The sequence below is a fragment of the Podarcis muralis genome, chromosome 6 (genome assembly GCF_964188315.1).
Source record: "Podarcis muralis chromosome 6, rPodMur119.hap1.1, whole genome shotgun sequence".
In the NCBI taxonomy this organism is placed as follows: Eukaryota; Metazoa; Chordata; class Lepidosauria; order Squamata; family Lacertidae; genus Podarcis; species Podarcis muralis.
Genome location: NC_135660.1, coordinates 70,911,940 through 70,927,478, shown reverse-complemented (window position 1 = coordinate 70,927,478; position 15,539 = coordinate 70,911,940). Strand labels below are relative to the sequence as shown.

The 15,539-nt window shown below is 41.8% G+C and overlaps 2 protein-coding genes across 5 annotated transcripts in view; both read left to right on the top strand.

Annotated features, from left to right (window-relative positions):
- LOC114597200 (hexokinase HKDC1) overlaps positions 1-12,095 on the top strand; it is a 28,951-nt gene extending 16,856 nt beyond the window's left edge. For all 4 annotated transcript variants that reach the window (XM_028729455.2, XM_028729454.2, XM_028729453.2 and 1 more), the window contains exons 9-18: positions 587-820; positions 2,139-2,443; positions 2,933-3,081; positions 4,008-4,127; positions 5,056-5,151; positions 5,454-5,553; positions 6,883-7,066; positions 7,696-7,851; positions 8,836-9,069; positions 10,025-12,095. In XM_028729455.2, the coding sequence (XP_028585288.1) occupies positions 587-820; positions 2,139-2,443; positions 2,933-3,081; positions 4,008-4,127; positions 5,056-5,151; positions 5,454-5,553; positions 6,883-7,066; positions 7,696-7,851; positions 8,836-9,069; positions 10,025-10,169 (1,723 nt within the window). In that variant the 3' untranslated portion in view covers positions 10,170-12,095. The remainder of the gene's footprint in view (positions 1-586; positions 821-2,138; positions 2,444-2,932; positions 3,082-4,007; positions 4,128-5,055; positions 5,152-5,453; positions 5,554-6,882; positions 7,067-7,695; positions 7,852-8,835; positions 9,070-10,024) is intronic.
- Positions 12,096-14,256: 2,161 nt separating this feature from the next.
- The window catches only part of LOC114597201 (hexokinase-1), a 49,467-nt gene continuing 48,184 nt past the window's right edge, over positions 14,257-15,539 (top strand). The window contains exon 1 of the mRNA XM_028729459.2: positions 14,257-14,275. The gene's annotated coding sequence lies outside the window, so the exon portion shown is untranslated. The remainder of the gene's footprint in view (positions 14,276-15,539) is intronic.

Below are 15,539 nucleotides of genomic sequence, written 5' to 3'. Positions count from 1 at the left end.
TAGGACACAGCTTTGCATGTAATCTGCATGTACTAATTGGCATGTATAGATGCACCTTTAGAAATTACCATGATTTAAATAGAAACATAGTACATCTCAGGACAGTAGGGAAGATGGTGGCCAAGGGTCTGTTGACCAGGTAGAAACTGCTGGTGGGCAACTGCAAGGCCTCTGCTCTCTTTTCTTATGGTTTCTTGGCTGTGTACATTTAAAGCACATGACTTCCTCCAAAGAATTCTGGGAGCTGTAGTCTGTCAAGGGTGCTGAGAACTGTAACTCTATGTAGGGTAAGCTACAGCTCCCAGGATTCTTTGGGGGAAGCAACACACTTTAAATGTATAGTGTATATGCAGTCTTTATCTTTAATTCGATTTGGACCAGGTAGCCCTTCTGATAGAATAGAGGACTTTGCCTTCAAATAGGGGACTGTCCTCTGCAAAGTAGGACACATGACCACCTACTTTCAGAAATTTCTGGCCTGCTTACTGGTTCCATTCAGAAAGTGGTTCACCTCTGTCTCCCTCTCACTACTAAAAGCTGAAGTGGTTTCCTCAGGCATGTTTCTGATTCCTTTGTTTCGGGTTAGGTACAAAGAAGGCTTGAGCAATACTAAAGAAATTCTGATGGAACTGGGCCTGGCTCCATCGGAGGATGACTGCATTGCCGTTCAGCACGTCTGCACTGTTGTTTCATTTCGCTCAGCAAATCTCTGTGCTGCAGCTTTGGCAGCGATACTCACACGCCTCCGTGAAAATAAAAAGGTTGCAAGGCTCCGAACGACCGTGGGAGTTGATGGGACGCTGTATAAGATACACCCTCAGTAAGTCACATCGAAGTAGGTAGGGTGGTCATGCCTGGGGAAATTATCATTGCTCATCTGCATATGATAATTAATTTAAGGGTATGCAGTCATCTAGCAATCATGATGACTATGAGCCAAGTTGCCTTTGAAAGAGGGTCAGAAAAATTCATGAGCTGTCAACACTTACTGGCTGTGATAGCTATACATAACTTTAATGTATCCCATAATGTTGTCTACTGATGGAAGACTCTCTGATCTAGTGGAGGCTTCCATTGGCAGAATGGAGTTAGAGGGGCAATTTTTTTGTTGATTTTCCTCTCCCTTCAGAAGCAACATGGAGGATGGTGTGGAGGCCGCAGTGAGGAATTGGCAAAAATGTGCCTCCTTTGCCATTATAGTGACATAAGCATCTGCTGGATCAAAGAACCTTCTGTCAGTAGAAGGGCACCAGTAGAAGGGATACAACTTGATACAGTATTTCTCTGGTTACCAGATGCTGTAGTCAAACTTGAGCAAATGGCTATTGCTATGAATGCCTAACTGATGAGCTTTCCACAGATATTTGGCTGGCCACTGTTTGATATTCTGATCTAGCAAAGCTTTCTACTTGGTTCTTGATTAAAACTGCCCTGCACTTGGCACCGCTTGGTCAGCAAAAAACTAGCCTAAATAAGATCTTATGGAACTTCAGAAGAATGGTCTGGCAGTGGTTATCGCCAGGGAAGTCTGTGGACAGTTCTCTGCCATTCTGTTTCCTTCACACGTCCTGCTTTTGGCATGGATCTTGCACCCACCAAGCTGAGGGGGTGCAAAATTGAGATGATCCATAAGTGAGAAGAACCATTGATGGTGCCATATTTTGGCCTCACACAGGGCACAAATTTCTGAAAAATTATGGAAGTCTGCCCCTGCTTATGGCAGCCCTGTTTAGGGAAGCTTTTAATGTTTGATGTATTACAGTATTTTTAATATTTTTTTGGAAGCTGCCTAGAGTGACTGGGGAAGCCCAGCCAGATGAACGGGGTATAAATAATAAATTATTATTATTATTATTAGTAGTAGTAGTAGTAGTAGTATTCCATTGGCATCTGGTTGGCTAATGAGGGAAACAGGATGCTGAGAGGAGGGAGCAGGTAGGCCTTTGACTTGATTAATCAGAGATCTTTTGTTTTGTGCTCATGAACTGTGTGGACTTGAATCAAAAGGATTTGTGAAAGGATCTGTGAAAGTCCTAAGCGGCATAAGGGAGAAAGCGATTTAGCGTAATGGTGTGTGCTCCCTTGTATTATTGTACACACAATATTTGTAAGCATTTAAAAGACCTTTTTGGCTTTAGGTATGCTAAGCGTCTCCATAAAGTAGTCAGAAGGCTGGTGCCCAACTGTGACGTTCGATTTCTGCTGTCCGAGAGTGGCAGTGGGAAAGGGGCTGCGATGGTAACTGCTGTTGCGTGCAGACTCTTATCTCAGCGCAAACAGATCAACGAGGTCTTGAGCCTCTTCAAAATAACCAAAGAGAACCTCATAGGTGTGAAAAACAGAATGAGGGCAGAACTGGAGTATGGCCTGAAGAAAGAAACGCATCCTGTAGCCACTGTGAAAATGCTGCCCACATTTGTTTATGGAACACCAGATGGAACAGGTAAGAACACAGAAAAGCATATCTAAAACGAAGGGGAAGGTTGACGCAGATTGATTTCGCTTATTTGACTATATTGACAGGGGACCTTCCCATATCCCCCCAGCTTCTCATTCCTTGTTATGGTTATACCATCTGATATTCCAGAAACAAGATTGTAGTTTGGTACACTGGTTTGCTGTTATTTTATTTCACAACTCTGTATTTTTCTCTGTTACTGACCTGGTTTTTCCGGTGTTTACATGTGCTTGGACGTAACAAAAAATTAAATAAAAAGCTTTTAAAAAGAGAGAGAGAGGAGGTAATAAAAACAACAGATAAGGTCACAGGAAGCCCAGAAAGCAGTGAACATGTTTGAAAAGTGATTTATATTTTTTTTGAACAAGAAGCTCAGAGTCAGCAAGTTTGATTTGGAAATTCCAGAAGCCTTTCTGTCCAACAGTTAGGAAGGAAGACTTCAGTCAGATTAAAATGCTGGTTTTTCTGTTGCAGAAAATGGAAAATTTCTGGCCCTTGATCTTGGGGGAACAAATTTCAGAGTTTTGCTTGTAAAAATCAGAAGTGGAAGAAGCAAATCAGTCCGAATGTACAATAAAATCTTTGCCATTCCTTTGGAAATTATGCAGGGAACAGGTGAAGAGGTAAAGTAAAACAAGCCAGTTATTTATTTTTATTGAACCTGTGGAGGGAATGGGGTATTTACTTATTACTCTGTAATAACAGAACGCAATTCCCACTCCAGTGGTTCTCCTAAACCCTTGCCACTGACAGCATTCAGTCTCACTTATTCCTTCTGAACCCTTAACTTACCAATAAACCAGTGACTATGGGGTACAGGCATGATACAAAGCCAATCAGATATAGATATTATACGTAAAGTATTTACGTTTATTTGCAACAAGATTATTAAGTGCACAAGCTTATCTGGTTACTTTAAGATAGTATAGTATATTTAAATGTATACACTTTCTTGTCACTTTAAATACCAACAGCTTATCCCCAGCTACTTTGAGTTTGACCTCACCCCAAAGGCGCACTCATGCAATGTCTCCTGAGACAGATAGATGCCAACAACAACAATATCCAGCTATTAATGTTAAATTAAGATAGCTTTAAGGAAGCACTTACTTACCTTATGAAAGTGTTTAGCAAAACTGCTCTTTTATTCTCTCCATCCCAGTAAGTCCCATTAATGCTGTAACTGAGGACTCCCCCCCCCAAAAAAAACACACACCCTTTACTGATTTACTGAAGTGCAGGTGTGTCTTGCTGTGTTGCTATTGAAATCTTCCCTCTGGTGATCCTGCCACTCACCAGAGACCAACATGCTAAGCTGCTCCTCACTTCTCTCCCCCCCCCCCCCCCAGTGCAGATTGGTTCTTCCTTTGTCCCTTCAGCCGAAGCCAAACAATTAAGCTACCCCCAGCAAGCCTTTGGCCATTCCACCTCCCACTCAGACCTTCCTTCTACATTCCCCAGTCCTTGTCCTCCACTGCCTTCTTCTGACTCGACTCCACAAACATAAAGCACCAAGAACTCCAATAATATTCTCTTTCTTCCCTTCTAGCTGTTTGATCACATTGTCCAGTGCATTGCAGACTTTTTGGAGTACATGGGCATTAAGGGTGCCCGACTTCCTCTTGGCTTTACTTTTTCCTTCCCCTGCAGACAAGCATGTATTGATAAGGTAAGGAGGGGAGCTGAGATTTGACATGCTGTTTTGTTTCCTCTTTTAATCTGTCTTAATCTTTGCAGAATTTTCCATAGAAACATTTCATTATTATTTTATTATTCCCTTCCCTTCCCTGTGGACTGACAAGAGTTTTATCACAGGTTTTACCAGAGAGTGTATAAAATTGAATGTGTTAAACAAAAAACAATCTCATTCTTACACGCAGTTAGGCAGATTTACTTTGGACAAGGCATGCTTGACACAAGGCTGCTGATGCTCATGGAGAGTTAAAGCAAATTATTAAGGATGTGTGGAATAAAAAACAATAATTCAGATTGGGTCCAATGTATATGTTTTTTTTCTGCATTGAAAAACCACTACACTGAAAAACCACTTCTATATTGTCATAGGCTTTGTGTGTTGCAACAATAACAGGAGTGGCAGTCAGTTTGAATTGCATGGCCACTTCTGATACCAGTGTTGCACCTCCATCAGGGATGCTGATGCAGGAAGTAATCAAAACATCCAGCTTTCTGCTTCAGCCATGGCCAGCCAGTTACTTATGGCACCTGGCATACCGTGAAGTACCACTGGTTTAAACTTTCCAATGCCAAGTATGTAACGGGCTGCCTTGGGAGTTGGCAAGCTCTCTTTTGCCAGAGAGTGTACATTTGGAAGGGATCTTAGAGATAACCTTGTTCAGACTCTTGCTTGATGCAGGAAGCCCACAAGGACAGAGTGTATAGCCCTCCTGCTCTGTTCCCTGAAGCATCCCCCTCTATCAGAAAGGGAGCGTTTTGGTATTTTAATATTCTCCCAAAATGCAAGATGTTGAACCAAGCTCCTCTTGAAAGTGTAATCCAACTTTTAAGTGTTCTACCTGTTTTTCTCCTCTTGGTGTAAGCATCTTTCATTTATTGATTGTATGACTTCCCCACTTTAGGGAACTCTTGTTGGGTGGACAAAAGGGTTCAAGGCAACAGACTGTGAAGGAGAGGATGTTGTTGATATGCTCAGGGAAGCTATCAAACGAAGGAATGTAAGTACCATTGTGGGGAAATCTCCCAAAGGTTCAAGCACCAGTCCCTTGCTATGACAGTAGTATAGAACTGAATCTCAGTTATCCAAATGTAGCTCTATCACTAGGTGCTGCAAATACTCTAAATGTTTTCAAAGGTGTTGGTTTCATTCTGTGGACTCCTTCGGATATCCTTTTTATTGTGCTTTCATGATGATAGATAGTATAAAGCTAGTGCTTAGTGCACGATACATCAAAGGGTGTGTATGTGTTTGTTTGTTTTTCGCTCTTTGCCCATTCACAAAATCAGTTTTTTATTTCAGGAATTTGATCTGGATATTGTAGCAGTGGTAAATGATACAGTTGGGACAATGATGACATGTGGCTATGAAGACTCAAATTGTGAAATCGGCCTCATTGCAGGTAAAAAGCAATCCTGTAACACTTGTGTATGGATGTTCCAGGGTGTGACAGAATAAGATTTGTAACCAACAGTGAAATGATATGCTAAAATCTTTTGGGAGATGGAATCTTGGTCAACTTGCTGTTTCTGGGGATGGATTCTTGTGGGCAAGAAGGGGAGAACCTTTGGTCTTTTGGATGACATTGGACTCTAATTGGCCCCAGTCAGCATGGCCAATAGTCAGGCGTGGTGGAAATTATAGATGATGGGAATTACAGTGAGCCTTGATGGGAATGATGGAAACTAATAATGTTATGAGCAATACAGATGAGGAGAGAAAGGGAAACTACAAAGTGTTGCATGCCACCTAGTGGTATGAGGTATACACTGCATCCCAAGTTATAATATGAACCTTAGTTACCTAGATATAGGGCATAAAATTGATTTAGTTCGCATTTAAAGGTAACCCTACCCAAGTCACAGGGACGCGGGTGGCGCTGTGGGTAAAACCTCAGTGCCTAGGACTTGCTGATCGCATGGTCGGCGGTTCGAATCCCTGCGGCGGGGTGAGCTCCCGTCTTTTGGTCCCAGCTCCTGCCCACCTAGCAGTTCGAAAGCACCCCTAAGTGCAAGTAGATAAATAGGTACCGCTTTATAGCGGGAAGGTAAACGGCGTTTCCGTGTGCTGCGCTGGTGCTGGCTCGCCAGCTGCAGCTTCGTCACGCTGGCCACGTGACCCGGAAGTGTCTCCGGACAGGGCTTAAGTGAGATGGGCGCACAACCCTAGAGTCGGACACGACTGGCCCGTACGGGCAGGGGTACCTTTACCTTTACCCAAGTCACACTTTTTGAAACAATATACAAACTGAAACATAGCCGCTGTTTGAAATTCGCACAACTCAGAATTTTGCAAAGCCATGTAATGTGTACAGAAATGTATATATTGCAGTAAAGTGTGTGTTTACATGCATATATTATTGAAAAGAGAATACCAACATGCAAAACATAATGGAAAACTGCTTTGCAAAATTGTGTATACTAACATTGCTTGCAAAGATATGTCTGTTATGAGAAATTCACAGTGAAATGCTGCTGAATTTTCATAAGCGCTTAGTGTTGTTTTTTTAAAGTGGGGAATTGAACATAAGACTAGAAACATGAGAAGCTGAGTGAGTAAAACAGAAGTTGACAGATTCACCTGCCCCTACTTTTAGCCCCTAAATTTTACCTTCCACTTAGAGAAAAAAATCAAACTTCTTCTAGGAAATGTTTTTTTCATTCCCCAGGTCTTTCATTCCTGGTGGTTGCTTTAAAGGAATAAAATACACATGCCTCTTTCTTCATTCCAGGGACAGGCAGTAATGTTTGCTACATGGAAGACATGCGTAATATAGAAATTGTAGAAGGAGATGAGGGCAAAATGTGCATCAATACAGAATGGGGAGGATTTGGCGACAATGGCTGCATAGATAATCTGAGGACAAAATATGACAAAGAAGTGGATGAGGGGTCATTGAATCCTGGAGAACAGAGGTAACAGTCGGCGTTTTATTGCTATTGCAATGTCTTCAGGAAGTATGTAGGAATGGCAGATAATTCTATTAGAAAAGGAGGTGGAAATAGTAGTTTGCGTGTTCATGTGTAGTCAGGAATAGAAATCACTCAAGTGAACACAGTTGGAATTTGTTCACATCATCATCACAGCTGTTTTTATGTCCACAAACAGTACAACAGTAATAACCTTTTTACATTGTTTTGATGTTTCCTTGACATTGAAACGAATGTAAGTTACGTAAAGTATGTTAAGTAGCAGACAATGAGGTGAATGTTATTACAATTAGTGGAAACCAAAGTACAGTGCAACGGAAACTGTTGATTGTGATGAGCACAGCTTGGAATAGAAATCACAGTTTCTTCCATTCCTAGGCATATATGAACTTTGAGTAATCTTTCCACTTAAGAACACCCCCGCTATCCCACTTTAAAACACCTTACAAAGCATGAGTCTGTTGCTGTCATGTTTATTTCCATCCTAAGAGTCAATGCACATGTTCAGAAAAGGAATGTGGTATGCACAGACTATATCCCAGGCCCCATTTTTGCATAGGTAGCTGAAAATGTGTTAAATGCTGTCCAAATCCTTTTTCTTTTTTCTATATAAGGTATGAGAAAATGACGAGTGGAATGTATCTGGGTGAAATAGTGAGACAGATCTTGATAGACTTGACCAAGCAAGGACTTCTCTTCCGGGGTCAGATTTCAGAGCGGCTGAGAACAAGAGGAATATTTGAAACCAAATTCCTGTCCCAGATTGAAAGGTAAAACAATGTGTTGTACTAATAGAGTATTTTCCCCACCGCCTGCCACTTTCACACATATCAGACTAGTGAGAAGCAGCTGAATGATTGCAGCTTTGTAAATATTTTATACATCATCAGAAAATAATACAGTTGGGAAAAAGAAGTGTTGGTTGACTGAGAAGCTGAACCCTGTTACTCAGGGCCATCTGCAGTTCTACAGTGAACAACTTTACTTGGGTTTTATTGGGTGTGAATGAACCCAGTGTATTTCAAACATCAGTATCACACTGCTTTCAGCAGTAAAGTACTTCGAGTCTGTACTGTTTGCACTGCTGATTCATAAACTTTAAGTGATCCTTTCTGCTTTGTCCTCAGATTGGAGGGGGTGGAAATGAGCAGCTATTCCTTATGCCCTTGGATTGAGTGAGCATGGATGATGCTAATTTTGAAAAGTACATTTCACCCAGGAGAGCTAAAATAGTAGCATCCTGCTTTTAAACTAATGTCTGCATTCAGACTTTTAAATCTTGACTGAATAAGCCAAAGTATCAAGAAATGTTTTTCCCATGCTCTTAGCCTTTTCTCTCCTCCTTTTGAGGTGCAAGCAAGGAAACAAGGAAATCTTTAGTTATTTATCATAATTCCCTGTTTAGTCTGAACAAGGTAATGATGATTGCCAATTCATAACATGACACAGGGCTGGCCCACCCATGAGGCAAAATGAGGTGACTGGTGGCTGTGTCCACAGGGGCAGCAGATCCTGAAATAGATCTTTATTCCCCCACCTTGTTCCTGTCTCAGATCTTCACTCACTGCTTCTTCATCTATTGACTTATTTAGGAAAAAGTAGGGGCATGGTCACAGATGGGAGGGAGTAGTGCTGGAAAAGTGTGTCCCTGCAAAGGACTTTGTGTCTTCTTACACCAATGCTGCCTTCCAGTACATTTGGCCCTAGCTCTGTGTCCTAACCAGAAGTGCCTGTTGTGTTTTGACTGAGTGCAGTGACCGGCTTGTCCTACTTCAAGTAAGAAGAATCTTGCAGCAGCTTGGGCTTGACAGCACTTGTGATGACAGTATCATTGTAAAGGAAGTTTGTGGCTCCGTTTCCAAGAGAGCAGCCCAGCTGTGTGGGGCTGGCCTGGCCGCTATAGTGGAGAAGATACGGGACAACAGAAAACTTGAGCACTTAAAAACCACTGTAGGTGTGGATGGCACCTTATACAAACTACACCCACAGTGAGTACACAGCATCACCGTTGTTGTTTTGCTTTGCAGAATTGACCGATTTTTAAAAAGATAATATTCTGCTTAGTTGATGGGGATTAACAAGGTTGGGGAAAAGAGAAATTGCCACAATGCTGTATCAGTTAGCCCTATTACACTTGCTTGAATAAGATTGTAATAAAGAGCTGGGAAAGTTCTGCTTTTAATGGGCTACAGGCCCCTCCAGAGAGATGGGTGATTTTCTGAAGGCCTTCCCCAACATGTCATAGATGGGAAGGGCCATAGCTCAGTGGTAGAGCATTTGTCTTGCTTGCAGAAGGTCTTAGGTTCAATCCCCAGCATGTCCGGTAAGGCTGGGAGAGAATCCTGCCTGAAATCCTAGAGAGCCACCACCAGCTAGTGCAGACAATAATGAGCTAGATAGACCAATAGGAAGGCACCTTCCTATGTTCCTGTGCAATATGGATGCATTAGTGGTGGATTTATACTGGACCATCCACACCACATTGTGCTTTATTAGCTGTTCTGCGCTGCCTCCTCAATGCTGCACCCCAGGGCACCCCTCTACTTCCCCTCCCACTTATATTAGTGAAAACTTTCCATGGAGAAAGCTAAAGAGCTGTACTTGCAGATACAGTTGAGGTGAGAGAAGAACTTGCCCTCTTGCCCCTGATGCTGGTTGACTTACCTGTCGCTGGGAGCGGGATCTGCCAGGGGGTACAAGATGTTTTGTGAGAGCAGAGCAGAGAGCGAGAGCGAGCGAGCGAGCGAGAGAGAGAGAGAGAGAGAGAGAGAGAGAGAGAGAGAGAGACTGGAGTACTGTCAATCCTTACAGTGTAAAAGCCCTCCCTCTGTATTCTCCTGTCCCTACTCATCATAATGACAGGCATTTTGCCAGTTAAGAAATAAACAGCAGTGTGCAATCATTGCATTTATTTATTTTTTGCTTTGTTTTTCCTCTCTTTAGCTTTTCTAGAATCTTGCAAGAAACGGTAAAAGAACTGGCACCTCAGTGTGATGTGACATTCATGCTGTCTGAAGATGGGAGTGGAAAGGGAGCTGCCTTAATTACTGCTGTTGCAAAACGAGTGCATAATGTTGCTGAAAATTAAGTGGTCATGCAGGCATCTGTGTGAAGCAGTGATTTTTAAAAAAATAAATAAATTGTGAAACCAACCGAAGCAGTAGTTCAAAAGTGGTGCACACTTCTGTGGCCCAGAGTTAGCCAATGTTGTGGCCTTGAGATGCTGTTGGAGTAAAACTGCCATCGTCCCTGGCTGTTGGGACTTGTCATTCAACAGTCTCTGGAAGGCACCAAGTTTAGCCACTCCTGTTTGTATCCTGATGATTGGGCAGCTGTGCAAACAGAAAGCAGTTTTTCTTGCCAAAACTGAGGCAGGTGTTGGTGCATCTGAACATAGGTTTCCATAAGTTGTCTTATGTTTAGAGATACAACAATATACTTGACATTTCTGCGTTATGCTCATAATATAAAACAGCCAAGCCATATAAATGTAACTATTTTGTCAACTATTTTAAACATATTTATATGTTCTACTGCTCCCTTTCCCATCCATGTCCTTTTGCATTCACGTCTAAATATCCTTTGTAATGTACAACTCATAATTTGGAAATAGATATTATGTCCTTTTATAGGTATCCTTGGATAGGCATGTGCCGAGAGCTGGCACTGTTCTTTTACTTTTTATTGTTTCTTTTAGAAAAGGAAATTAAAAAGGCTGATGTGCAAAAGGTAATCAATCCATGTTCTTTTTCAAACAAATTGTTGTGTTTAATGAGTTGCTTGCCGTTGGCGCTTCTTGGGATGGAAATCCAGGCCTTTGTAGAAGGAGAGAGGAGAGATGGTGGGTCTGGACCATTCCACTTGGTAATCTGAAAATAATAATCTACTGACTGCCCACAGCAATAAGCAGTGTGGCTCAAAGACTTTTTATGACCCCACTTTCCACTTTAAAAATCAAGCTAAGGTGTTGGGCTTCGTGACTAGCTTTGGAGCATAGTCAGATGGTCTGTGAACTTTAAAAATTAGCCTGTGGGTAGGGATGGGGGAGAGATTTGATTCAGTTTGCATTTAAAAGCGAATCTTACCAAATCTGCAGTTTCCAAAAAAATGTGAATACTGGCACACAGCTATCCTTCAAAATTCACACCTATCTGAATTTTGAGATGCAGTTCTCCAACCAATACTTTGTATTTTAATAAGAGTCGCTGAAAGTTGTGAGTGAAACAACACACAATACCACCTAAAGCAACATAAACATACTTAGGCTATGTCCAGAGTCTAAAATGCACCACTATTTTTTGTTCATGATATTTTGTTTCATACAGAATTGCAGGAGTTGTAAGGGGCCACAAGGATCATCTAGTCCAACCCCCTGCAATGCAGGAATCTTTTGCCCAATGAACTCAGGCTCCTGAGCTGCAAAGGGTACCATCACCGCCTCCGCCAGTCACCTCAGGCAACTTGGGTTACAGTAGATTCCTTCTTGAAATGTGTCAGAAATGTTGCTACTTAAAACATTGCAAATATTCTTAATGGAACTGCTTGATGGGTGTTCAACCTGTCAAGAGGCAACCTGAAGTATTTGTTTAAAAGGGCCCTGTTTCCTGCTGCTGTCAATCCAACAAGAACTATTTCCATTTTTTTTACGAATGAGAATGTGCTTAGGGAAACACCTAAGGTGTTTGCAAATACTGTAGCATTGTCTTTTTGTATGTGGGAATCTGATTTCATATAATAAATATGGAATAAAAGGAGGACCTTGTATAATTGTTAATGACACGTAATTCCTTTAACACTTTAGAAGATGCTGCAACAAGCTACTTTCAAACATATTTTGGTTCAATTTATGGAAATACGTTGTTGGATTAAGCTTTGTAGGAGGTGTATACATTACCAAATACCTAAAGCAAAGAAAGGAACGAGTGGACTTTAAAGATTTTCTGTTCTGTACAGATCCTGTTCTGTACATATTATTTATAAGAAATAAAAAAGCACATAGCTGGTGCAAAGTAAATTGGATTGTCAATGTATGCTTTCAATATGCTTTATCTGAGATTAGAGGCGTGTTTCTTGTTTTAAACTCGGTGGTTTCCCTTTAAGATCAAACTTCACTTGTGCTTTCAGGCCGACTCTTTTGCAATTCACACTGTGTGGTCACCAGCCTCGCTACTGCATGCCAAAGCACAGCCACAGAACAATGGAAGGGCCTGCCACATGCCACATGCCAGCTGCAGCATGCAGTTTTGCTTAACTGGCTTTCTGAGCCATACTTACAGTGCAATCTTACACATGGCTACTCAAAATTAACTCCCCCCTCCCTCATTCAGTGGAAGTTACTTCCAGGTAAGTTGGCATAAGGTCGCAGCCTTGAAGTGCTATAAGCCATCATACACTTATGATCAAACGATTGCCAATGAATAAGAGAAACTAGCAAGGGTACATGCTTTCCAAAACTATAAAGGGGAAGATGTAGGATTTTATAACATACTGTTATGAGTTTGTGGGTTCCAGACCACTACAATCTCTGGATCAAGCAAGTGTCAGAATTTAACTGAGGCTTTGGGTGATGTGTGCTAGACACTTCTAATCCTGTGGAATCAGCAAGTGTTAAAAGCTAATTAACCCAGGCTGGTTTCCCACAAAGTTATAGCCCGGGTGATGGACCATTAAGAGAACAAAGCATCAAAGGGACTCCTGTAACACAGCAAATGGTTGAGGCCTCTCTTCCTCAACAGATAAGGGCACAGCTTAGGTTAGAATAGTTAAGAGTTAGGTGTTACATGACCTAGAGGTGGGGAAAGTTTGCAGGTTGGTAAAGGCTGGAGAGAGGGTCAGAGCACAATGGTTGATACCTGAATTAAAGGCTGCAGCTAGATGAGAAGCAAGATCCTCTTGGGGTGATTATGCTTGAGGTGATGGAACCCCTCCATCGTAGACACAGGTTGTATATACAGGGTGAGTCCTTTAAAAGAGGCCCCATGGATACAGAGTACACATGTTCCACGTGGCCTCTTTTCAAAGACTCACCCTGTATATAGAATAATAGACTTTTAGGCATTTGTGGGCAGGACACAAGATATCTTTATCAAGTTTATTCCCTACTGGCATTTCAGAAACTTTCCTGTTGCTTTCAAGTTTGTGTTTTCAGAGCAGCATTGTGCTTCCAAAGCCCGGGCAGTTACTCTGAAATTTAAATAACTGCACAGTCATTAAATTTTATACAAAAAAGGAATTGACTCTAAAACCAGCTGCTATGTTATCATGATGAGAGCAATAGCAAAGCCTTCATTCATTGTGGCAAAGCTACATTGTTGGAGAACATAAATCACAGTTATTGTTATTATTTTTGTCCCTGGAAGATTAAGAAGAATTTGTTTTCGGACGAAGAGCTTTTAATTCAGCAAAGCAGATGGGAGCGTGCAGTAAGTAACATCCCCCACTTCACCCCAGACAAATGTTTAGCCTCTTTCATTGTGGCATGCATGTGACAGAGAAGCCAGGAACAATTTACAGCTAGATATTCTGCCCAGTCAAGGCTGCACTATACCATTCTAGAAGGTGATACCATATCATCTTGAGTGTTGTGACACAAATGAGGATTATTTACGTCTAGCATTCTTCAAGAAGGCATGTTCTTGCTCCACACTGTCTCAGCTGTCTCTCTTGCAGATACAACTCAATCCTAGGTTTGTGTGGCAATCCCTTTGTCAAGGATGCTTGAGGTTGACACATTGGCGTACAGTAAAGTAGGTACTTCATTGTTGTTACTTCTTGTCGCTTCATCGACAAGAAGTTGCATTAGCCCAGCCTTCACCAACCTGGCCGGAGGCTGATGGGAATTGTAGTCTAAAACATCTGGAAGGTACCAGGTTGGCAAAATCTGCAATAGACAAGAGGCTGATAGCTGTTGCTGCGTGGCCGGTTGATTAAATTAAATTAAAAAAGATTAATTAAATGCATAATTGCTGATGTGCTGATTTTATGTGTATGTGCTAGTAGTATTATAGACATGGCCAATGGTCTTACCATTTAATATGCTTTACTGAGTGGAAAGTTTTTAAATGAAATTTGACTTTATCCATTCTTTACTTTTACAGACCTTTGGAATTATAATGTAAACCGGGAAGAGATGCTCCAGTGATGGCCACAGATGAGGAGCCTGACAGATCAGACGATGGTTCTTCAGAATACAAAGTAGGTGACTTAATTTAGATAAATAAAAGCATCAACCTCACTCACTGGAAACTGGAAGGAGGCATGTCATTTTGTGTTGGGGCTTTTCTCCACAAATCACTAAAAGCATGTCAAAGATCCTTTTGGTTACTGTGTAAGAATCTAGTGTGTGTCTTTTTAAATGTCTCTTATCCATGTAGATTGTGCACAAGGGAAGGGAACACGATACCTATGCTACTCTTTACCACCTCTTTAAAAAGCTGAATATATTTGCATTCACCTGTAAGAGTAATATAGGGGTGATGAGTTCAGATAGTAAAAATGAATGCAAACGAAAACAAAATGTCAATGTCGTAGACATTACTGGAAGACACAAGAGATAGTGCTGTGTATATTTGCTTAAAAGTAATCTGTCTCAATATGTGCTCCCACATTACAGGTGTAGAATTTGGGAGTACAACAAATTTTTGCAAATAATAACTTTTAAAAGTCTCGGACAATGGGAGAGTTGTCCTACTTGTCACTAGTCACATTTTTAAAAAAAAATATCCAACAGCTGCTTGTGATACTTGTTCAACCGTACTCCACAAAGTAACCACATAAATAGAGTGATTTGGGTGGGAGCAGTATAGCATTTTCCTTAGCATAAGTGGTTCGAAGTTGATAACTCCTTATTTCCTTATCAAACCTTTACACCTAGGGCACCCTCTTCCTTATGCGAAGTTACCTTGGAAGAAGGGAAATATAAATCGGATAGAAGGAATTATCCTACCTAAACAGACCAACCCTAATCCACACCCATGCCAACGATGGGCTGATACTCATACAAAGGGTCCTGGCCAGGGATCCTTTGTATCAAGCAAAAAATAGGAGCATGGTGAGACATGAGCTAAAGAGGTGCATGATGCAAACATATGTTGCCTCTTTTGGGGGTTTGCTATGTACCAGCACTGCTTTTATAGAGACATGGAATGGAGAGCAAAGTCCTGTGCTCTAGAATGCTTGAGTTGCAAAACTTTGCCAAAAGCTATACAGTATTCTAAGGGACACGGGTGGCGCTGTGGGTAAAACCACAGCGCCTAGGACTTGCCGATCGCATGGTCGGCGGTTCGAATCCCTGCGACGGGGTGCGCTCCTGTCGTTTGGTCCCAGCGCCTGCCAACCTAGCAGTTCAAAAGCACCTCCGGGTGCAAGTAGATAAATAGGGACCGCTTACCAGCGGGAAGGTAAACGGCGTTCCGTGTGCTGCGCTGGCTCGCCAGATGCAGCTTGTCACGCTGGCCAC